Below are 24,515 nucleotides of genomic sequence, written 5' to 3' on the forward strand. Positions count from 1 at the left end.
AAAAAAAAAAAAAAAAAAATTAGCCAGGCGTGGTGGCGGGTGCCTGTAATTCCAGCTACTTGGGAGGCTGAGGCAGGAGAATCGCTTGAACCCAGGAGGCAGAGGTTGCAGTGAGCCGAGACTGCGCCATTGCACACCAGCCTGGGTGACAAGAGTGAAACTCCGTCTCAAAAGAGAAAAAAAAAAGAGAAAGTCTAATATAGACAATAGAATAGGCGCAATTCATTCTTTATTTTTAAATTTAATTATTATTATTATTTTTTATTTTTATTTTTGAGATGGAGTCTCACTCTATTGCCCAGGCTGGAGTGCAGTGGTGCGATCTCGGCTCACTGAAAACTCTGCCTCCCGGGTTCACGCCATTCTCCTGCCTCAGCATCTGGAGTAGCTGGGACTACAGGTGCCTGCCACCATACCCGGCTAATTTTTTTTTGTGTGTGTATTTTTAATAGAGACGGGGTTTCACCGTGTTAGCCTGGATGGTCTGGATCTCCTGACCTCGTGATCCGCATGCCTCCGCCTCCCAAAGTGCTGGGATTACAGGCATGAGTCACTGCACCCAGCAATTATTATTAGTTTTTAAAAGACAGTCTTGCTCCATCAACCAGGCTGGAGTGCAGGAGCATGATCTTGGCTCACTGCAACCTCTGCCTCCCGGGTTCAAGTGATTCTCCTGCCTTAGCTTCCCGACTGGCTGGGACTACAGGCGTGTGTCACCATGCTCAGCTAATATTTTTGTATTTTTAGTAGAGACGGAGTTTCACCATGTTGGCCAGGCTGGTCTTGAGCTCCTGACCTAAGGTGAGCCACCCGCCTTGGCCTCCCAAAGTGCTGGGATTACAGTTGTGAGCCACTGTGCCTGCCCTAGTAGGCATAATTTTAAATATTTGAAGATGTTTAATTAACTGAGAGTTAAAAAAAAAAATTGAGTTAAAAAAAAATTCGGGAAATTTCAGAATGCTCTGTGTCCTCGCCGCCATTGGCTGCCTTTCTCAAGAATGCCTGGCCCAAGTTGCGGGTGCTGGTCCTGTTCCTCACCATCGGGGACCTAGCTGTAAATCTGACCCCAGTCTGTCCCTATACCATGTACTCCACCAGGATCAACCAGGCCACGCCCCACAACAACCCAGTGCTCCTCCGAGATGATGGGAACATACTGGATATTCCCAGCCACCCCCAAGGCCCAAGCTTGGAGTGGCTGAAGAAACTGCAAGCACTTCCATTGACATGGAGAAGACCATGTCCCCTATGGCCCCCAATGAAAATGTGACCCCCCCAATAAATAAATCATTCAGTTTCTGAAAAGTGTTTGGTAAAATGTGCTAGACTTATAAATAGAACAATATAATTTGTAAAGTGAACTTAAAAGCTTAAGAATGGAATAACTTTTTACTTTGTAGATTTAATAAACCAAACACTTGTCCATTTTTCTACAGTGGTGTTTTGTTCTTACAGGTTTTCAAGTATCTTTAATAGTTTGAAGGAAGAGTGAATACATTGAAAATAGCTGGAGCAAAACATCTGGAGTCAGGCTATGATTTGGCATGCTAAATCATGCTGAACTTGGCCCATTATCTTGAAGGGAGTAATAAAAAAAAAATTAAAAAGAGAAACACAATTGCATTTGCACTTTAGAGAGAACACCGTGGTAACTGTGAGGATCTGATTGGCAGAAGGGAGACTACAGCATAATCACAACGGAGATGGAGACAAAAGTAGACACCTCAGAAATAAACACAGATTGGATGTAGGGTGTGAGGAAAGGAGCCTGGGGTATTCCCAGTGGGAATTGAGTACTTCTATGAATGGAGAATATAGCAGGAGCAGGGTCAGTATTTGACACGTGGGATTTGAAGTGTCTGCGCTATGCACAGGTGAAAGTGTTCATTAGCTGAAAATACCAAGGGACTTCCAGATGATCTGGTCTGGTGATACATATTGAGGGGTCCTCAGCAGTTATAGGCGAGTGTAGAAAAGGTTACTGAGTTGGGCAAAGAATAAACGGAAGCAGGCCGGGTGCGGTGGCTCACACCTGTAATCTCAGCACTTTGGGAGGCTGAGGCGGGTGGGCTATCTGAGGTCAGGAGTTCGAGACCAGCCTGACCAACATGGTGAAACCTCGTCCCTACTAAAAATATAAAAAAAGTAGCTTGGCGTGGTGACGGACGCCTGTAATCCCAGCTACTTGGGAAGCTGAGGCAGGAGAGTCGCTTGAACCCGGGGGGCAGAGGTTGCAGTGAGCCGAGATCAGGCCACTGCACTCTAGCCTGAGCGACAGAGCAAGACTCCATCTCAAATAAATAAATAAATAAATAAATAAATAAATAAATAAATAAGAAAAAACAGAAGAGGGCTGCGCTCAGAATACCGTTGAATACCAATATCTGAAGGGCAAGCTACAAGGTGCAGGGGGGCAGAGGCATCCCTGGTAAGGGAAAAGAGTTCTTTAAAAAAGAACTTGCAAAGAACAATGTCAAGGGATCTAAAGGTAGGGAGTTTGGACAGAGTTCTGCTTTAGCATCTGCATCTCAAATACCTGGGTAATCTGGTGACTGCTGCCGAATCTAAGAGCACTGAGGCCAGGTTGCCAAACTGTGGAGAGTGGGGTTGGAGGGCTTTTATGGCAGTTTGGGGCCTGCTTGTGTCCAACAAGATACCCTGGGCCACCTTCTCCGAGTATTGGTGCAGAGGTTAGCTGGGCCGGCAAGAGAAGGGAGATGACCCACTATTTTGATTTCAGGTAGCAGACACCGGCAGCTTTTCGGTTAGAGTTGCGGATAGGGCGGTGGCCCTGGGGGCGGGGCTATAAACCCGGGCGGGCATTCCCGGCAGGGCAAGCTCAGCATGAGCCCGATTGGAGGATGGGCTCTACCTTCTTCCTTCCGCCTACGGAGACGGTAGCGGGATGCATGCAGGGCCGGGCTGAGGGGGCGGAGTTGGGGGCGGGGTATGGTGACGCTGGCCCCGCCTCTTTCCGGCCGCTCAGGGCGGTGCGGCAGGGCGGTGTCGCTCGGGCGGTCCCGCTGGGACTGGGCCTGCGGGGTGGGGTTGACGGCATGGGCGGGGCCTCGGGGACCCGGGCAAGCCCGCGCACTTGGCAGGAGCTGCAGCTGCCGCTGTCCGCGCCTCCAAGGTTTCACGGCTTCTTCAGCAGAGACCCGGGCTCGGCCGCCATGTCCTCCGCAGACGAGGTTGACGGGCTAGGCGTGGCCCGGCCGCACTATGGCTGTGAGTGCGGGGCTCTGCGGCGCGGGGCTTCGGGGCCGAGCTAACTGCAGACGAGGCGCGATTTTCTTGGGGGGTCGGCCAGGCGGGTGGGGCAGGGCGGCTGCCGGCAGCTCGGACCCGGAAGAGCCGCCCCGGTGGCGGCAGGCGGGGAGGCCCCTGGTGCTCGCCCCCTCGGGTCCGAGGCGGCGGAGAGGACCTCCGAGGCCTCCCGCCCTAGCTGGGGCCGCGGTAGGGGGAGCCCTACCCGGCCCCTCCCGTCGCCCAAGCTCGACCGAGATTGGGGAAGACGGCCTAGGGTGAGGTGGCAGGAGGACCGCGCAGGGCGTGTCCCGGGGACTGGGGTCTGGGTACGCGGGCTCTGCCCGTTTCGTGGAAAGGCGCTGCCCTAGTATTGCCTGCGGGGTAGACCAGGGTCCAGACCTGTCCGGCCCCAGGCTAGCTAAGAGGTGCCGTCCTGGGCAAGTCACGTCAGTTTTCTCGGGCTTAGTTCCCTCCTCAAGATTTCAAAAGTAAAATAGTAAAAAAAAGAAACAAAATCCTAAGACTTCCTCATTTTCTGTTGTTGGCCTTGGACGTCATTGAACTGCAGGCAGGATTGGCTAAAGGCGGACCCTTTGGGATTATGAGGTTTTCGATTTTATTTTATATTCTGGAAATAATGTTCTTTTTTAAAGGTTCAACATTTCACGCATCAACAGTTATTTGTGAGGTATTGTGCCACATTTATGAAATTAAAGATGAGTAAGATCAGGCCCTGCCTCCAAAGAACGTTTTAATCAGAGAGCCAGACAGGTGTGCATGCTAATGATTATAAGGTGCAATAACGATAAAAGATGCTGAACTTACTAGCCATACAGAGTAATGTCGGTAAGGAGAAGGGGCTTAGGGAACACAGTATGAGCACGGAAGGTGACCTTTTTTTTTTTTTTTTTGAGACAGAGTCTTTCTTTGTCGCCCAGCCTGGAGTGCAGTGGTGCAGTTTCAGCTCACTGCAAACTCCCACCTCCCAGGGTCAAGCGATTCTCCTGCCTCAGTCTCCCAAGTAGCTAGGACTACAGGCGTCGGCCACCACACTGGCTAATTTTTGTATTTTTAGTGGAGACAGGGTTTCACCGTGTTGGGCAGACTGGTCTCAAACTCCTGATCTCAAATGATCCCCCCGCCTCGGCTCCCAAAGTGTGAGCCACTGCACCTGGCCTGAAGGTGACATTTGAACAGAACTTTGAAGAATGCTGTGTAGAAAGTTTGACAGGTGGCCAGGCATAGTGGCTCCTGCGTGTAATCCCAGCACTTTGGTAGTCCGAGGTGAGAGGATCGTTTGAGGCCTGGAGTTTGAGACCAGCCTGGGCAGCATAGTGAGACTCCATCTCTAAAAAAAAAAAAAAAAAAATTAGCCAGGCGTGGTGGCCCATTCCTGTGGTCCCAGCTGCTTGGGGCTGAAGTAGAAGGATCATTTGAGCCCAGAAAGTCGAGGCTGCAATAAGCCATGATTGTGCCACTGCACTCCAGCCTGAGTGACAGAACAAGACCCTGTCTCAAAAGAAAAACAGTTTGATAGGGCATGTGGAACAAGAGTCAGGATTTGAGGGAAAAGCATGAACAAAGGTACTGAAGAGTAGAGGGACACTGTGTTGGGAACTGAGTGGTGTGGACTGCACAGTGGTGGGAGGAAGGGCAGAGGAGAGTTTCCAAAAATAGTTGGGACCAGACTGGGAAAGGCCTTGAATGCCTTCCCAAGGAGTTAGGAATTTATTCCATACCTGGTGCCCATGAAGGAAGCAGATTGCTTCAAGGTTAAGCTCAGGCTTTGGAGACAGACTCTCTGGGTTTGGATTCAGGCCCTGCCACTTATTAGCCACGGGGCTGGGCTCACCCAGCCTCAATTTCCTCATCTGTAAAATAGGAGTGGTTTCAATGAGAGAATGTGTGTAAAATGCTTAGTACAGTTACTGTCACTTATTTCTCAATAACTGCAAGCTTTGGTCATTAATAAAAGAGGGAAACAACATTATCAGCTCTGTATTTAGAAGGAGTTCTGGCAGATAGGGACAGATTTGGGCCAAAATCTCAAGACAGTATTTTTCAAGATTACACTAAAACTTAGTACATATTTATACTATCATCCATGTTTAAAAAGGTCAAGATGAGTATAGTTGAAACCACATAGTTCTTGTTTTAGAAAAGTCATTGTAGTACATCTGGCTAGCTACACACTCATTAGTTACCCTGACTTTCTAGGTGAGTAGCAGGAAATTGAGTCTGTGGCAATCTTTTATCACTCAGGAACGCTACAGATCCTGGTGTTTACATTCTTTCTTTTATGTTTTAGCTGTCCTGGATAATGAAAGACTTACTGCAGAGGAGATGGATGAAAGGAGACGTCAGAATGTGGCTTATGAGTACCTTTGTCATTTGGAAGAAGCAAAAAGGTAAAGATTGGCTGGCTGGAGAGAAGATTAAGAGACGGGAACTGATAATAGTGTTAATACAAATAAAGATTTCTTTGAGGCTGAGCACAGTAGTCCATGCCTGTAATTCCAACACGTTGGGAGGCCGAGGTAGAGGGGATCACTTGAACCCAGCTGTTTGAGACCAGATTGGGCAACATAGTGAGACCTCATCCCTATAAAAAAAATTTAAAAAGTTAGCCGGGCATGGTGGTGCGCACCTGTAGTCCTAGCTACTTGGGAGCCTGAGGAGGGAGGATCACTTGAGTCCGGGAGGTCGAGGCAGCAGTGAGCTGTGTTCTCACCACTGTGCTCTAGCCTGGGTGACAAAACTGTTTTGGGGGCAGGGGAAAAAAGAAAAGATTTATTTAAGTATGTTATAGATGTGACTGGGAAGCTGGTGGTTGAGGGAATAAGTATAGGTAGGGTATTTATTTATGGCAATAAGTAGCCTTGATGACAGTTTATCGTGAATTACTGTGATGGGCATTTAAGTGTACTGAAAAATTTTCCAGGTTTGTATTGTTCAGTTTTATGCTTATTGTGCATGTTTTGGGCATTACCAACTGTCAGGTGGAAATAGCATTTTTAGGGTTTGAGGTTTTTGGCTTTAATGTTTCACTTATTCATGAATTTTGATTTATATATGAATTGAGTCTCCTACTATGACCTGTGGAGTGGGTGCTTGGTTTGGGAGGCTTAGAAGTATAGTACTGTTGGTGTAGGTCCATCTGTTTGGCAATATTCAGAGGCAGCATCCTCTGCATTCTTTGTGAAGTGAATTTGTAAAGCTGTTCTTTTTCTTTTTCAGATGCCCCACAGCCTTGTGGTCTTAATTTTAGAGTGTCAGTTTGGTATCAGTGATTAATTTCTTTTGTTCTGGTGCTTGTGTTCTTTTGCAGAGTCCCAGGGTAGATGTAATTATAGATCATGTATTCTATAAGTGACCTTGGGTGAAGGCAAGTGAGGGATAATGAAATATCTGTAATTAACTTTTAATAAAAAGGGTGTTTGAAATGGTGCTAATACATGTACACGTGTGTGTGTGTGTGTGTGTGTATTTTAATTCTGAAAATCTTAAAATGCTACAGGAAATTCCAGAGAACAATACAGCAAACATCTTTGTATCCCAGAACTAACAAATGTTAACACTTGAGATATTTCCCTTTCCTCTAAAACCAAACAAAACAAAACCAACATTGCTGCATTAAAATCTCTTTTGTGCCCCTCTGGTCCCATTCTTCCTTCTCCTGGGGCAAACTCTAACCTGTATTTTGCATGCCCTCTTGTATCTAGGCTTCTTTTCTGAGCTTAAAACTTCCAGGAGAGGCCAGGCACAGTGGCTCAAGCCTGTAATCCCAGCACTTTGGGAGGCCGAGGTGGGCGGATCACGAGGTCAGGAGATCAAGACCATCCTGGCTAACACGGTGAAACCCCGTCTCTACTAAAAATACAAAAAAAATTAGCCGGGCATGGTGGCGGGCGCCTCTAGTCCCAGCTACTCGGGAGGCTGAGGCGGGAAAATGGCATAAACCCGGGAGGCGGAGCTTGCAGTGAGCCGAGATCGCGCCACTGCACTCCAGCCTGGGCGACACAGCAAGACTGTGTCTCAAAAAAAAAAAAAAAAACCTTCCAGGAAACTGGAGCTTGGGTTTCAGTGGTGACTTAAGTGAGGAGGATAACACTTGTCTTTCCAAATAATAGAAGATGACATAGCAAGACATGCTGTATCACTAGATAAGGGGACATTTTCTCATGAAGTTTATAAGAAAACAAAAATTGTAAGTTCTCTGCCATTTAAATTGTGGATTTCTAGGTTTGGAAGGTCAAAGAATTTGAAAGCTGCAGCCGTTCTAAGAGATCATCTTGTGCTCTGTGGAGCTTTGGTGATTCCACTGAGGTGACCTGGGGGTGAGAGGGAAGAGCCTCAACACACCTTCCAAAGTAGCTCTGCTTTTGATTTACTGTTGAATTTCCTGAAAAAATTCACTTTTTACAGAGGGTGTTTTGGCTAACACCTCCCCTTCCCCAAACACTACCACTAATCTAGTTCAACCGCTAATTTCGTTTAACCATCTCATTTAATGAAGAAACTGAGGCCTGAGTTTTTTGGTCTACTTGTAGTTTTCTTGATTGAAGAATAGTTTCCATCTTTTTTTTTTTTGTACAGTGTCTTGCTCTGTTGCCCAGGCTGGAGTGCAGTGGCGTGATCTTGGCTCACTGCAACCTCCACCTCCCGGGTTCAAGCGATTCTTCTGCCTCAGCCTCCTGAGTAGCTGGAATTACAGGCACCTGCCACTACGCCTGGCTAATTTTTGTATTTTTAGTAGAAACAGGGTTTCACCATAATGGCCAGGCTGTTCTCAAACACCTGACCTCAGGTGATCCACCCACGTCAGCCTCCCAAAGTGCTGGGGTTACAAACGTGAGCCACTGTGCCTGGCCTCATCATTTTTTTAACTGTGGTTGTTAACCAGATGTGTGCATTAGAATCACCCGGGGAACTAAAAAAAAAAAAAAAAAAATACAGCTATCTGGGCCTTACCATAGAAATTGTGGTTCCATAGATCTGGGTGGGAGGTCCAGACATATATATAGTAGTCCCTTGGTATCTGTGGGGGTTTGGTTCCAGGACACCTGCAGATACCAGAATCCACAGTTGCTCAAGTTCCTTATATAAAATGGCATAGTATTTGCATATAACCTTAGCATATTACATATTATATACTTTAAAACATCTCTAGATTACTTATACCTGATCCAATGTAAATGCTACATAAATAGTTGTTACACTGTGTTGTTTTATTTGTATCTTTATTTTTTTTCTGACTATTTTTGATCCATAGTTTGTTGAGTCCATGGATGCAGAACCCACGGATAAGGAGGGCCGACTGTATTTTAAATGCCTCTAGTGATTCCGATGGTCCTTTCTTGACCCCCACTCCTCCCCCTGTTGAGAAACAAGATTTAAAACAATTTTAGAACTCTGCCTTATGCTGGGATATCATGGCCTGAGTAAAATGTTACACTTCATCATATTTTCTTCATCAGGTGCTGCATTAGCAAGACATTTTATTTTCAGCTACTCTAGAGCATCTTTTTTTCTGTAAGATGTTTTTTTCCAGTATAGGAAAGTAGCCCATTTCCTTTAAAGACCACCCAGGGGCATGATCCCCTGGGGTGTTTTTTAGTTGAGTGCTTTTGCATACTTAAAAAGTAACTGTCCGGGCACGGTGGCTCATGCCTGTAATCCCAGCACTTTGGGAAGCTGAGGCAGACAGATCACCTGGAAGTCAGGAGTTGGAGACCAGCCTGAGCAACATGGAGAATCCCCATCTCTACTAAAAATACAAAATTAGCCGGGCGTGGTGGCAGCTGCCTGTAATCCCAGCTACTCGGGAGGCTGAGGCAGGAGAATTGCTTGAACCCGGGAGGTGGAGGTTGCAGTAAGCCGAGATAGTGCCACTGCACTCCAGCCTAGGCATCAAGAGTGAAACTGTCTCAAAAAAAATAAAATAAAATAAGGCAATGGAGACATTGTGATGATCTTCAGGTTTTTTTTTTTTTTTTTTTAAAGGGAGGACATAATAGTGGCATATTACCCTAGCACACCCTGCCCATTGGCCTGGCATCATGGAAAGGTGCCTGGTCTATTTTATGGAGGCAATCATAAAACTGGGTGTGGTGATTTTTGTTGTTGTTTAAGGCTTTGATTTTAAAAAATCAATGTTGGAAGCACCTATTTGGATTGTATAACTAGAGAGGGCAAAGGAAAGAAGCCTGGGAATGTTATGGTGAGAAAAGAGGACTAGAATCCCTGTCAGCCACCTATGTGGCTGCTGCCACCCCTAAAAAGTGTTGGGAGTGCACCAAGGACAAATGGCATGCCCTTTGTTATTAGCTAGCTATTAATCTCTTCCAGTTCTTTCTCCTACCTTGGTATGCCGTGCTGTATCTTGTGTGTTCCTAGGGCCCCTCTTTCCCCTCTAGCACTAGGCCCAGTTTGCCTTTTTGGTTTGGTTCCATCCTGTTTCCTTCATAACCTCCACCCCTCCCAAGTTGGAGGAGCCCCAAGATCTGGGATTTACGGTAATTCCAAGGCCAGGAATAAAGATCATAGAGATCGGAGAGAGAAAAGGTTCCCCTCCTCAGTTCTATTTATAATACCTTTACTCCTCCTACTAAAAGCTCCACCTTTTAGTACAGTGGCCCCATTGTGTATCCTGGGGCACTCCATTTTCTCCTCTGCCTGTAACAGAGCTCTTTCTTGGGAAAAGAGAGGAGTGTGTAGAGAGTGAATATGACTGTGTAGAGGCAGTGAGTATAAGTAAGAGAGTATAAGTGTAGAGAGACAAGGGTTTTCTGTCGGTGTGGGTTTGTGTTTCCCTGAAAGGTTAAGTGGAAAAATTTAGGGGTAATTCCTATAAATGAGCACTGGGAGTGGTTGAGAAATAGAAAATGTAGAGATTTCTGTTTTTCTTCATTGTTTGGAGAGCAGCTTCAATATTGAAATTAAGCTGCTGTTCTAATGAAATATCACCTAATGATTCAAGGCTTTTTGCTAAGGGCTACACAATAGATCAAGGATTTTATGAGTTGTTTATACATCTTAAATTACTATTCATGCTTAAATCGGAGCTTATTTTTATCCTTTTGCCTGTTCTTTTTTTTTTTTTGAGACGGAGTCTCGCTCTGTCGCCTAGGCTGAAGTGCAGTGGTGCGATCTCGGCTCACTGCAAGCTCCGCCTCCCGGGTTTACGCCATTCTCGCGCCTCAGCCTCCCGAGTAGCTGGGACTACAGGCGCCTGCCATCTCGCCCGGCTAGTTTTTTGTATTTTTTAATAGAGACAGGGTTTCACCGTGTAGGCCAGGATGGTCTTGATCTCCTGACCTCGTGATCCACCCGTCTCGGCCTCCCAAAGTGGTGGGATTACAGGCTTGAGCCACCGCGCCCGGCCCCTTTTGCCTGTTCTTATTGAGTTTTACATTTGTTTTGCCTAAGGAGCAGTTGTGTAGGAGTGATGAATACCATTTCACTCAGTTGAAGGAAGTAACATTTAAATATGTGAGGTATGTTCAGTGCTCAGGTCTTGGACAGGAGGAAGCAATAGATCAGAATAAGGTTCAGGTGAAAAGAACCAAGAAGAGAACATGTAAGGCAGGACAGAACAGGGAAGTCTGCAAGTGAGAAGAAAGTATGACTAGTACTGGAAATGGAAGAAAATTCAGCTAGGTTAAAGGTTACAGGAAGAAAGTTAATTCCAGCATTCTCTGAGTCTCAGACAATTCCTGGTGTGCAGTTTCAAGTCTGTCATGGGCCACCTTTCTTCCTCTGAGTGCCTGTACCCCAACTCAAGGAGTAGGGCAACCGTTCTCTTGTAGAAGGGAAAGTAGGAATGCTGGCTGGTTAGAGATTGTCAGCAACTCCACGGTGGTAAGTTGAGCTTAGCACTAAATAGAAGCATGTCACTTTTTGTAATTTAGAGGAATTGGAAAGGTGTCTTGGAAAGAAATTAGTTCTTGGGAACAAAGTCTTTTTTGTGCATATGTCTTTACTGTTGGCATAGAGCATTTTCTGGGATGGGCTCTTCAGATCTCTTCTCCCTGTAAGTGATATCAGAATTCCATGAACATTGGGATATGTCCAGGCTGGCACCCTGTGATCATGCAAATAGAAGTTCAGACATTTAAGAAGCAAGAAAACAAAATGGTTAGGCAAGGTGACTAGGAAGAATATCATGCCCGGCACTTCTAGAATTCTCAAAATGAGGAACTTCACTTAAATGTTGAGGGAGATCATTTTTAGGATGGTTACCCAAGCTCTCTTTGTACAGATGAGAAGTCTAGTTATCTCATGAGACCCAGTGTGACTAAGGGACCATAGCATATAGCTGTGTAATGACATGGTAGCACTAGGAGCTGATCTATTCATTTATTTATAATTACTAAGGGGAAGTATGGGGTGAGATTTATTCTTAACTCTTTTTTATTTTTATTTATTTTATTTTATTTTTTTTGAGACGGAGTCTTGCTCTGTAGCCCGGGCTGGAGTGCAGTGGCCGGATCTCAACTCACTGCAAGCTCCGCCTCCCGGGTTTACGCCATTCTCCTGCCTCAGCCTCCCGAGTAGCTGGGACTACAGGCGCCCGCCACATCGCCCGGCTAGTGTTTTTGTATTTTTTTAGTAGAGACGGGGTTTCACCGTGTTAGCCAGGATGGTCTCGATCTCCCGACCTCGTGATCCACCCATCTCGGCCTCCCAAAGTGCTGGGATTACAGGCTTGAGCCACCGCGCCCGGCCTTTTTTTTTTTTTTTTTTTTGAGACAGAGTCTCGCTGTCTCCCAGGCTGGAGTGCAATGGTGGGATCTCAGCTCACTGCAAGCTCCGCCTCCCAGGTTCACACCATTCTCCAGCCTCAGCCTCCCGAGTAGCTGGGACTACAGGCGCCCACCACCACACTTGTCTAATTTTTTGTATTTTTTAGTAGAGACGGGATTTCACCGTGTTAGCCAGGATGGCCTTGATCTCCTGACCTCGTGATCCGCCCACCTTGGCCTCCCGAAGTGCTGGGATTACAGGCCTGAGCCACCGCACCCGGCCTGCACTCAACAAACTTTTATCCAAGCACCTGGATAAACAATATCCTGAATTTTTTCTTTTCTTTCTAATTTCTTTTTTTTTTTTTTTTGAGACGGAGTCTCACTCTTGTCGCCCAGGCTGGAGTGCAGTGGCATTACCTCGGCTCACTGTAACCTCCACCTCCTGGGTTCAAGCGATTCTCCTGCCTCAGCCTCCCAAGTAGCTGAGATTACAGGTGCCTGCCACCACACCCAGCTAATTTTTTATATTTTTAGTAGTGACCGGGGGTTTCACCATGTTGGCCAGGCTGGTCTCAATCTCCTGACCTCGTGATCCACCCACCTCAGCCTCCCAAAGTTCTGGGATTACAGGCATGAGCCACTGTGCCCGGCCTCTTGAATTTTCACATTAAATCTGCAAAAGGAAAAGCAGATTTAACATGAAGATGACAGGAATTTTCTTGGCACTTTCAAGGTCCTAAGGTTTATAACCCTAGTTTTTTCACTTCAGACCTTAGCTTTTACCTGAAGGAAAACACCAGAAACAGAGGATACTTTTAGGGATTGGAATGGGGTTAGAGGGTGTGAGTCTTCCTTTTTACTTAATTCTGTACTATATATTTAAAATGCTTTTTACAGTGGTAATTTTATAATGAAGGAAAATAAGGGATTAAGTAAAAGGAAAAACTGTGTATAAAATGTTTAGATCTAATCACAAATTCAGATTTTTAAGTTACTACACAGATGTTCCTTGATTTATGAAGGGATTATATCCCAATAAACCCATTGAAAGTTGAAAATATTGTAAGTCAGAATGCATTTAATACACCTAACCTACTGAATATCATAGCCCAGCCCACCTTAATTGTGCTGAGAATACTGATGTTAGCTTACACTTGGGCAAAATTATATAGCACAAAGCCTATATTACAATAAAGTATTGAGTATCTTGGCTGGGCGTGATGGCTCACACCTGTAATCTCAGCATTTTGGGAGGCCAGGGCAGACGGATCACTTGATGCCAGGAGTTCGAGGCTAGCCTGGCCAACATGGTGAAACCCCATCTGTACTAAAAATACAAAAAACATTAGCTGGGTATGGTGGGATGTGCTTGTAATCCCAGCTACTCTGGAAGCTGAGGCACAAGAATCACTAGAACTGGGAGGTGGAGGTTGCAGTGAGCTGAGATCACGCCACTGTACTGCAGCCTGGGTGATAGAACCAGACATTGTCTCAAAAAAAAAAAAAGTGAATATAGGAAATTTTCCTTGAAAGAACAAAGATACTCCTACCTCAGCTTCTCAGGTACCTGGGACTATAGACCCACTCCACCTCACCTAATTAAAAAAATATATATTTTTTGTAGAGATGGTGATTCTCTGTGTTGCCAGGCTGGTCTCCATCTCCTGGGACTCAAACCGTCCTTCTGCTAAAGTGCTGGGATACAGGCGTGAGCAGTCACACCCGACCTGTATTGTCTTGATTTACTATTTTCAGTGGCCATCTAATGTTCATGATTTATTTAGGTTTATTCCTGTTTAAAGTTTTATTGCTTTGATTGCTGAGAGGTTAAACATTTTCTTATATATTTGTTTATCAGTATTATTTTCTTATGCAAATTTTCTATTTTTGTTACGTGCTTGGCTTCTAGGATCATGATGTTAACTTTTGTGAGCTCTTTTGTAACATGGACATTGACTTTCTCTCGTATTTGCTACAAACATTTTCCCTTGATGTTTCATTGTATTTGTTTTCTTCATTGTAGTTTTAAATTTTTTTTTGAGTTTTATTTATTTATTTATTTATTTATTTATTTATTTATTTATTTATTTTTTTTTTTTGAGAGGGAGTCTCGCTCTGTCGCCCGGGCTGGAGTGCAGTGGCCGGATCTCAGCTCACTGCAACACTGCAAGCTCCGCCTTCCGGGTTTACCCCATTCTCCTGCCTCAGCCTCCGGAGTAGCTGGGACTACAGGTGCCCGCCACCTCGCCCGGCTCGGTTTTTTTTTGTATTTTTTAGTAGAGACGGGGTTTCACTGTGTTAGCCAGGATGGTCTCCATCTCCTGACCTCATGATCCGCCCGTCTCGGCCTCCCAAAGCGCTGGGATTACAGGCTTGAGCCACCGCGCCCGGCCTTTTTTTTGAGTTTAAATGTCAGTCTTTTGATTTGTGATTTATTCTATCAACTCAAAGTCTAGATAGTTTAATTTCTTTAAAACTTTGCCAAAATTTTCAGTTTAATAATCTGTTGGCTTAATTTTTATATATTTGTAGAGATGGGGTCTTGTTATGTTGATTGTAAGGGGAACTTATCTCGAACTTCTGGCCTTAAGTGATCCTCCTGCCTCAGCCTCCCAAAGTGGTGGAATTACAGGCCTCTAATATCGTTTTAAAACCAGCTGTTTATTACAAGCAATTGATGTCTATTTTGTCAAATATTATATATATATTTCTAGTTCTGGACTTTTACATTCTATTATGGTGAACCATATTTCATTTTTTTGAGAAAAATATATATGACTTTGTTTACTTATGAGAAACAACATCTGAAGCTAGCTTAATTTTAACTCCATGACAAGTAACTTGATTTTTTTTTTTCCTTTTTTTGTGACTTGAAATTTGTAGAATTGTTGTTCCTTGAGGTATAAACATTTCCCCAGTTAACATGTTAGGGTTGATATTGGCTTAGCAATTTTGCCTGTAATGTGGAGACTCTTCTTGGTTTATAATGTCTCTTGTTTGTTTATTTTAGCTCTAGGAAATTGTCCATTATGCCTGTATTGATTAGTTCTGATCATTAGTGAGATCTATGTAGTCTATTTTATGACTCTTCTTCATTTTGTTTATGTTAAATAAGCATTCTAGGTATGTGTCTCACATACATCTTTTGTTGCACTGACTTGATTTTCTACAGTCTTGATATTTTTTCCTTGGTTCTGTTAACGGTAGTTGCTTTGTCCTATTGTAGTTTTTATTTTTAATTAAGTCCTTTTCCGTCTCCATTCTTGTTAATAACTTAAATGATCTCTTTTTAGTTCATGAAGAATAGTGTGACACAAAAGACTCTTTCAAGGTGAAAAAAAAGGAGCGGGTAGCCAAGAGAGTTGGGTTACATAGTTTACCACTTCGCCTTATAATCAATAGGTGTTGAAATAGATGTGACTATGAAAAACCAGTGTTAATTGGGCAGCTGAGTGAATGGATTGTCCACCAGTCAAGTCTGGGGAAAAAATCTGGCTGGGCTAAGTGTGGCCCATTAGTTTGGCTTCATTTGGCATGTATTTCTTCTGGTCTTAAGGTCAGAGCAACTGTTTTTATATATTTTAATGTCCCTAATGACAAAATAGTAAAAATACATGTGAGGACCCAAGTTGGCATGTTCTGGGAATTTCATTTTCCAGCTTAGTGTGGTAACCTGCCTCTGATTGCTGTACAATTCCTTCTGCTTCACAGTGTCACATCTGGGAATATCAGTTGGTAGTGGAACCTGTTTTGAACATTTTTAAGCCTTGTGGTATCTGATGGACACTTGGTTGTTTCTAGCTGGTGCTAAATAAACCCCTTGACAAGTATTTGTGTAAGAAAGCCCTGGTAGGCAAAGTGAGAACATCCGGAAGTGATTCATATTACTGTGGTTGTTTGCTTAATTCAGGACTTGGTTGCCTAGAGACCATATCTTTGAGCTAGCTGAGTGAAGCCCCAGTGGAACTTGGAGGGCCTGTGGCCTACCGGATCAAATCAGGGCTCTGCTCCTTCGTTTTTTTTCTAGAAGTCTCCTAGTAATCTGATTGATCTCTGTGGTTTGACAGTGTGTGAATTTAAAAAATCTTAAACATATAAATGTTTAAGAAAGATCTGGTTAATGGTTTATTTTGAAAAGTAAGAGTTTACTTGCTTAAGTTTGAATGTTGGGTTAAAATTTTTTTTAAAATAGTTGTATGTTGGGAAGAATTAATTATTTCAATAAGGCATTTTATTCTAGAAACCTCAGTACTTTACCTTTAAGGCAGCTAAAGGAAAGCCAAAATAATCCCCCAAAACAAAAAACAAAAAACAAAAAAACTGCAATTTGCGAGACAATCATAATCTAAAATATTTTTTGTCTGTCCCAAAGTCAGTGTATTCCCCTTGCCTCTCCCCCTTTTCCTCATTGTCATGATCAGTACCGTTTATTTCATACTTTCTGCATGCAAGTCACTGTGCTATCTAATTAGCTATTCTTGAAGCCCTGTGAGGTGCTTATTATCTGCATTTAACAGATAAGAAAGCAAAGCTCAGAGAGGTTAACCCATTCATCTAGTAAGTGGTTGATCCAGATTTTAGGTTTGGCAAGGACTCTGAAGTCCTTTCTCTTAACTGCCATGTTAGTCTGCTGCTGCTGTACTTCTGCTTCTAAAAATAATGACAACAGTAGTAACTACTGTTAATTAAGCCGAATGATGATGGAGTTTACATATAACATTATTGTGAGATAGGCGTTATTTTTATTTTAAAGAGGGAAAAAAATAGAGTTGATAACACTTTTCCCAAGATCATATATTGGAATTCAAGCCTAGGTTTGTGACACCAAAGCTGGTGCTCTTAACTTCTGCAGGCGCTGAAGTAGCAACATTTACGTCCAACCTCTTTAGCTGGTGCCCAGAGACATTGAGTAACTTGTGTAGTTTTCAAGTCAGTGAGGGAACTCCATCAGTTTCCTGCCACTTATTTTGGAGTCTCTTCCACCAGCCACCTGAGGGAAAGTCTCCAGTTGTCTTATGTATTTTTGTGTCTAACTAGCTTGTTGGACCCTTCCTAATTGCTTCTCTTCTTCATAACCTGGTATCTGCTTTGGATTTAGCTTAGAAAGGTGTTCCTTCCTGCCACTTTCTTGTTTGTTAAAGAGTTACCTCATACAGACAGGAGTGGCAAATTGGATTGGAAATTGCCTTGGCTCATTTGGTAAGAACTGTATTTTTGGGGTTGTGGGAGGTGGAAAGTCCTGTCTAAAAGCCTCTATTTCTTCTTTACTCGGAATACCTTCCTGTTGACTCATTGGAAATCATAACAGAAAGCAGAAGGAACATTGGAGAGGCAGCTGCCAGCCCAGGGCTTGGCTTCTGTTGGGGCAGCTGTTTGGCGATTGAGACACACTGGGCTCTAAGAACTGTGAGGTTTCTGTAGCAGAAGGAAATTGTATTACTCTGATAGGTATTTATTCATAAAGTTAAAAAGTGTCAGACTGTTGCTTGGGATCATTGATGAACAACGTAAGAAATTAAAAATATTTTCTCGAATAGAATTAACTAGTGATCCTAAAAACAGAATGAACTGAGGAATACAACAGGGAATGGGGCAAAATTAGAAAAGGAAAAGTTGAAAAGAAGAGAAAAAAAACTTATGATCATTAAAAATAGGAAAATGATAACATTTAAATAGAAAAAGTCTCACAGATACACAGTGCGCCTTAATCAGCAGGTCATTTTACTACAAATAACATACATCCCAGATGACCTTTAAAACAGCTAAAAGTAAACAAAGTTTATCTTTTACTTAAATGACTATTATAACAAAATGTTTTTTGGAGCTGGGCACTGTGGCTCACACCAGTAATCCCAACACTTATGGAGGCCGAGGAGGGAGGGGTAGCATCAGGCCAGGAGTTCATGACCAGCCTAGGCAACATATTCAGACCCTGTGTCTACAAAATATAAGAAATAAAAAAAAGCCAAGTGTGGTGGCACACACCTGTAGTTCCAACTACTTGGGAGGCTGAGGTGGGAGGATCACTTGAGCCTAACTAAGAATTCCAGGCTGCAGTAAGCTGTGATCACGCCGCTGCACAAAAATATGTTTCTTCCCTGAAGACATACTATGTCATTAGTTTGGGCAATGCCTTTTCATAATTGATAGTTTGAAAAGGTAGTGTTTGACAATGGCTTGACTTTTGGGGTTTTCCTTAATTTGAGAATCCCCATAGAAATGTTTTTTTAGATAGATTTGGTCTTAATTTAAAAGTTTTAAATTTAAAACATTTTTTTCTTAGGAACAGATAATGCACAGACATGATACATAATTCAGAGACTATGCAAGTATATAACACTGAAAAAAAGTCTATATCCTTAGTCTTCTTTCTCTAGCTATTCAGTTATTTTCCCCACATGGAACTGCTATCATGATTGTGTCTCTTTCCAGAAATATTCTGTGCTTATAAATACACATCACTTTGATTTGTTTAGAAGTGGTAGCACACTGTACATTTTGCTTTGCATCTTTTTGTTGTTGTTTTTTGAGATGGAGTCTTGCTCTGTTGCCCAGGCTGGAGTGCAGTGGTATAATCTCGGCTCACTACAACCTCCACCTCCCAGGTTCAAGCAATCCTCCCACCTCAGCCTCCCAAGTAGCTGGGACTACAGTCATCCGCCATCACGCCTAGCTAATTTTTGTATTTTTAGTAGAGACAGATTTCACCATGTTGGCCAGGCTGGTCTTGAACTCCTGACCTCAGGTTATCTGCCCACCTTGGCCTCCCTAAGTGTTGGGATTACAGGCATGAGCCACTGTTTTGCTTTGCATCTGAAGATTCATTCCACATCAGTGAATGTGGAATGAAGTGCCTCTTTTTTTCCCTCACAGTTCCTTAGTTTTCAGTTTTGGAGTTAACCTGTTAATGGACATTTTCTCTCCAGCTTTTGCTGTTATAAAAAGTGCTGTGGTTAGTCACTTTGTAGGTATGCCATTGTGCATGTATGAGTATTCTTGCAGGACAAATTTCTAAAAGTGTAATTTCTGGGTCAAAGGGAATATGCATATTTAGTTCTCATAAATATTATCAATTTGCTCTCCTAAGAGGTTGTACCAGTTTACACATCTGCCTGTCAATAATGTACACATAAGAAGGCTGTTTCCCCTTTAATTTTACCAATCCAGAGTATTACAGATTTTTTACATTTGCCAGTTTCATAGGTGAAAATGGTATTTCATTGCAGCTACATTTTTGGATTATGTAATTATGAGTGAAGATGAGCATCTTTACATGTGTTTGAAAGCCATTTGTATGTTCTTGTCTGTGAACTGTTTTGGCAGAATCCTTTGCTCATTTTTCTGTTGGATTATTGTTCTATTTCTTATTGGTAAGAGTTCTTTATATATTGAGGAAATGGGCTCATTGTATACCATGGGTGTTATAAGTATTCATTCCACTTTGTCCTTTAATTTTTTTTTTTTTTTTGAGAAAGTCTCATTCTGTTGCCCAGGCTGGAGTGCAGTGGTGTGATCTCGGCCAGGTTCAAGCGATTCTTGTGCCTCATCCTCCCGAGGAACTGGGATTACAGGTGCTTACCACCACACTGGGCTAATTTTTTGTATTTTTTAGTAGAGACAGGATTTTGCCATGTTGGCCAGGCTGGTCTCGAACTCCGTATCTCGGGTGATCCGCCCGCCTTGACCTCCCAAAGTGCTGGGATTACAGGCATGAGCCACCTCACCCGGCCATTGTCCTTTAAATTTTGACTTTGTATTTCAAATAAAGTTTTAAAATGTATTTGAACTTACTAATATTTTACTTTTAGCTTTTGAATTTTTTGCATGATTTTTAGAGAGTCCTTATCTATACTGAGATTATATAAAAATATTCTCCCATGTTTTCCTCTAGTATGTTTAGGATGTAAAGTGTTTTAATATTTAACTCTTTTATCCATTTGGAATTTATTTTGGTGTGAAGAGTGAGATAGAGATCCTGCTTTTTTGAGTTTTGGATTGTATCTTACATTTCGAGTCTTAGCAGTCAGTGTCTTAGGAAATGTGCTCTGGAGGGTGTCTTGTGTTTATGAACTGATATCTTAATTTTTTTCAGAACAAGGCAGCTTCAGCTGTTGAGCTTTTTGAAACATATGGCTTAACTATCCTTTTAGGGAATTTGGTTAGGATTTTCCAAAGTGCTTTCAAGCAAGTTATATTGTAATGCTAAACAGATTAGTTGTGTGTAGTAAAGTTGGCATTGAGAAAACAGGTTTTGGATTAACAGCTTTGACATAAAGACTGTGAAGAGATGACTAGACTTGCCAAACTGACAATTTATTCTTTGTGTTAAAGAAGCGTGCAAATTTGGAGTTTGAAAAACTGTGTGGCTGACTTTCTAGATCGGTATTTTTTGAGGTATATTGTGCTGTGATATTAAAGAAATAAGTTTCAGAAATACTGAAATAAATATTACAAAAACTTATTGTGGTGAAATAAGTTTCAGAAATACTGAGTTAAAACCAAGCCAAATATTATTTAAGTGGCAATTACTTGGAATCTTTATCATAGACTTGTAAATTCTGTCTCCAAGGCCGAGGATAGTGTATTCCTCAAACCTACTTTATCAGTAGTGTTCCAGGTTTTTGTTTTTGTTTTTTGTTTTTTTTGGTTTGCGAACACTTTTTCTATCAGAGTTATGGACTTAAGGGACTATTTTTTCTTTCTTTTACTTTATTTTTTATTTTTGAACCCTAAGACTTTCTTAGAGACTATTTCAAATAAGAATTTGGGAGATGTTCATGGTCAATTCTCAGCTATTTTGTGTTTTATGATAGTTTGTTTACATTCTCCATTGAGTTATCCAGTTCTTGGCTTATAGAGCTTAAATTAAAGCCATAATTGTACTAATTCGATAGGTATAATTGCTCAGTGATCTTTAAAGCATTGCAAAGACGGGAGTGTGGTTTTTAAAAATGAGGGTTGCAGATGTACTAATTATTAAAAAGGAAAAGATAAATATCACAAATTCTGGTCTAGTAAACTAGTTTCTGGCAAAACATTGGACCAGAAAAATTCCAGAGCACGTTGTCAGATCGATAACTTATGAACACTTATCGAGAAAAATGATGCTTGGGAGCCAACATGAGCTCCCTAAGAAAAGCCCTGTCACATTAACATCATTTCCTTTTGGACAGGGTCACCAGATTGGTGAATCAGAGAAAAACACACACCTGGCAATTTTTTGTATTTTTAGTAGAGACGGGATTTCACCGTGTTAGCCAGGATAGTCTCGATCTCCTGACCTGGTGATCCGCCGCCCGCCTCAGCCTCCCAAAGTGTTGGGATTATAGACATGAGCCACCACACCCAGCCAGGGTTTGTTTTTGGGTGGTGAAAGTGTTCTGGAATTAGATAGTGATGATGGTTGCACAACATTGTGAATATTCTAAAAGCAACTGAATTGTATATTTAAAATGAGTTTACGTTACGAATCGTATCTCAGCAAAAAGAGCTACAGATTTTTAGTTCAGAGAAAGCACTTTTAGGGCATGTTATTTGTAAACATTTTGATTGGGACTTACTAGGGTGTCAGTGACGTGTCAATGAAATTTGGGTTTTACTTGTTTCTGGAGAGATAGTTAATATATTGTAAGACACATTTTGCTTTCAATATACCATGAATCTAATAATGAAATTCATTAGTAATAAGTATGATGTCCAACATTGGAGTTCAAAAAGTGTACAGGATAAGGGAGAGAAGTAGCGTTAGTGGGAATAGCATTAGTGGGAAATGAAAACAAAATGAAAGAAACCTGAGAAGTTCATTACCTCATTAGTAGATATATGGTATATGCAGCCAAGGAAAAGATGATTCCACTGTCCTCTGGACTAATCAGAGGCTTCCTGAAATTGGTATTTAGTTCTGGAGGCCATACTTTAAGTTGGATCTTGTAGTCTAGAGCAAGGATGTTAGATTTGTGGTAGGTTATTTCACACCCACAGCAAGCACTGCTGATAGATCAGAATCCTTTTCAACATAGAAGCTGAAGAACCGCTCCCCATCAGTGGGTGTTGGTCGTCCATTAGTTGAGACTTGGTTATTGCTCTGGGACGAGAGGATGTTTGATGAGCATGACCAGGATGATAAAGGGTCTACTAATTATGATGTATGAAGAATAATTGAGAATACTGAGGCTATATGACATGGAAACAAGATTTAGAAGGAATATAAAATCAGAATCTCAGAAGCTCAACCTTTCATCCAGTTTAGGAATTCAGTCAACTGTTATATTAACATTTTACTGCTTTACTAAAAAATTCCTGAGAGATGGGAGAGAGGTTCATTTTGTCATGTGTGGTGCCAGGGGAACAGAACTAGACAATGGAAATCTGCTTAATAGGAGGATAATTTCTTATATAACAATAAAGAAATTTCCAAACAGTGTCTGAGCTGCTTTGGGAAAACCCATGTTGCAGATTTTCAGGCTTAGACTATGTAACAGTTTAATGGAAGCTTGTTGTGTTCTAACCTAAGTATTTTCTCAAGTTATTTAAAAACAGTTTTTATTTTCATTTCCTGTGTTATTAAAAACCATTTTTATTTTGAATGACTTGATTCTGTTCCATTGCTCATTTTTTTCTAACATGGCTAAGAAGTTGGGAAAATTCCTCCAATAAAATAGTTACTTTAAAGCAAGTAAGTCACATTTTTAGCTCCTCCATTGTTCAGGACACTCTGGGAGCACTGAGGAAGATGCGAAAGTATAAAACAGTCCTGCCCTTAGGAGGTTAAGGATCAATTGAACAGACAGGGCATAAACATTTGAAAAGTTACCCAACATCAGAGAATGAGAAGTCTCAGTGTCAGAAGGCAATATGTAATTGCTGAAGAAATGATGCAAATAGTTAATGTGTGAGAGTTTAGATGAGGGAAAGATTATTTTATGGCTGAGTTTTGCAAGATAAGCTGACATTGTATGGTCTGGCTTTTCCCTTTCAAGGGAAAACATAACACTATGTGTATTTATCTTGTTCTCTGTGCTCCTTTAGAGTTGAAGCTCTTTCCACTTCCTGGTACCCAATGGCACCTGTCACTGCAGTGCTTTTCACAAAGTAGGTGCTTGGGGATATTAAATTGAATGAGTACAGAGTTGTGTGGGATGTGGGGGTTGTGGTAGGAAAAAGAATTTCAGTGTTATGCTGATAAGAGCTTGGGGTAATTTTCTGTTTTTGTTTTGTTTTTCTTTTATTATTTGGTTATAATTGAGACCAGGAGTAATATGGTCCCTAAGCAAGAGAGAAAGAACAGTGTGTGTCTTTCAGTAGAGTCTTTCTAATTTATTCAAAGATAAATTAGAAAAGGATTCCACCCTTATGTACATAAATAACTGTTAGGCGATAAAGAGATATAAAGTGCCATAAGAAAATTTAGAAGAAGCTTGGAACGAGAAGAGATTATTTCTGATGGTAGGTCATGAAAGGTTCGTGGAGGAGAGGTGACTTTTGAAGGTAACATTTGAATTGGCAGAGATGGATGGGGCTGATCACCTAAAAGTTATACTAAACCTTTTATTCTTTGTTGGCATCCCTGTCTCTACCTTCCTGCATCATGGCTTGATGACATCTGTTTTCTCTCAAAACTTCTTCACGTTTTGGCCCTAACAAATTTACCCCATCTCATTTAACATGGTCTCTTAAAAAAATTAATTAATTATTTTTTTGAGAAAGGATCTTGCTGTCTTGCCCAGTTTGGAATGCAGTGGCGCAATCATAGCTCATGGCAGCCTGGAACTCTTGGGCTCCAGCCATCCTCAGACCTCAGCCTTGTGAGTAGCTGGGACTGCAGGTGCATGCCACCACGTTGGCTTAACATGCCATCTTTACCTCTTTCCCTGTAGCAGTGGGAAAAACATATTTTTTCTCCTAGCAATTAACCTTCTATCTGTGATCTAGATCTAGATCTTATCCTACCTTCTTGTCTTCTAGGGTTCTTATTCCAATATGATTTTCCCAACTATAACTTGCACTTTTTTTCCTGCTGGTTCTTTCTCTTTAGCACATGAACATCCTCACCCATTCAAGATACACTTCCTTAATCCTAGACACTCTGATTGTTGTCCCCTCTTTGTTCTTTCAAGGAAAATTTCCTATATTCACTTTTTTTCTTTTGAGATAAGGTCTGGCTCTGTCACTCAGGCTGGAGTGCAGTGAGTGGCACAATCTTGGCTCATTGTATTTTTAGTAGAGATGGGGGTCTTACCATGTTGGCCAGGTTGATCTCAAACTCCTGACCTCAAATGATCCACCCGCCTTGGCCTCCCAAAGTGCTGGGATTACAGACGTGAGCCACTGTGCCAGGCCTTAATGTTTACATTTTTTGTAGAAACGGGTTTCACCGGCCGGGCGCGGTGGCTCAAGCCTGTAATCCCAGCACTTTGGGAGGCCGAGACGGGCGGATCACGAGGTCAGGAGATCGAGACCATCCTGGCTAACACGGTGAAACCCCGTCTCTACTAAAAATACAAAAAACTAGCCGGGCGA

General features: G+C 42.3%; 1 protein-coding gene across 1 annotated transcript in view; it reads left to right on the forward strand.

The window, feature by feature from the left end:
• Nucleotides 1–3,041: 3,041 nt before the first annotated feature.
• The window catches only part of IQGAP1 (IQ motif containing GTPase activating protein 1), a 116,519-nt gene continuing 95,045 nt past the window's right edge, over nt 3,042–24,515 (forward strand). The window contains exons 1-2 of the mRNA XM_023195408.2: nt 3,042–3,228; nt 5,558–5,657. Of these exons, the coding sequence (XP_023051176.1) occupies nt 3,057–3,228; nt 5,558–5,657 (272 nt within the window). The 5' untranslated portion in view covers nt 3,042–3,056. The remainder of the gene's footprint in view (nt 3,229–5,557; nt 5,658–24,515) is intronic.

The sequence above is a fragment of the Piliocolobus tephrosceles genome, chromosome 6 (genome assembly GCF_002776525.5).
Source record: "Piliocolobus tephrosceles isolate RC106 chromosome 6, ASM277652v3, whole genome shotgun sequence".
In the NCBI taxonomy this organism is placed as follows: Eukaryota; Metazoa; Chordata; class Mammalia; order Primates; family Cercopithecidae; genus Piliocolobus; species Piliocolobus tephrosceles.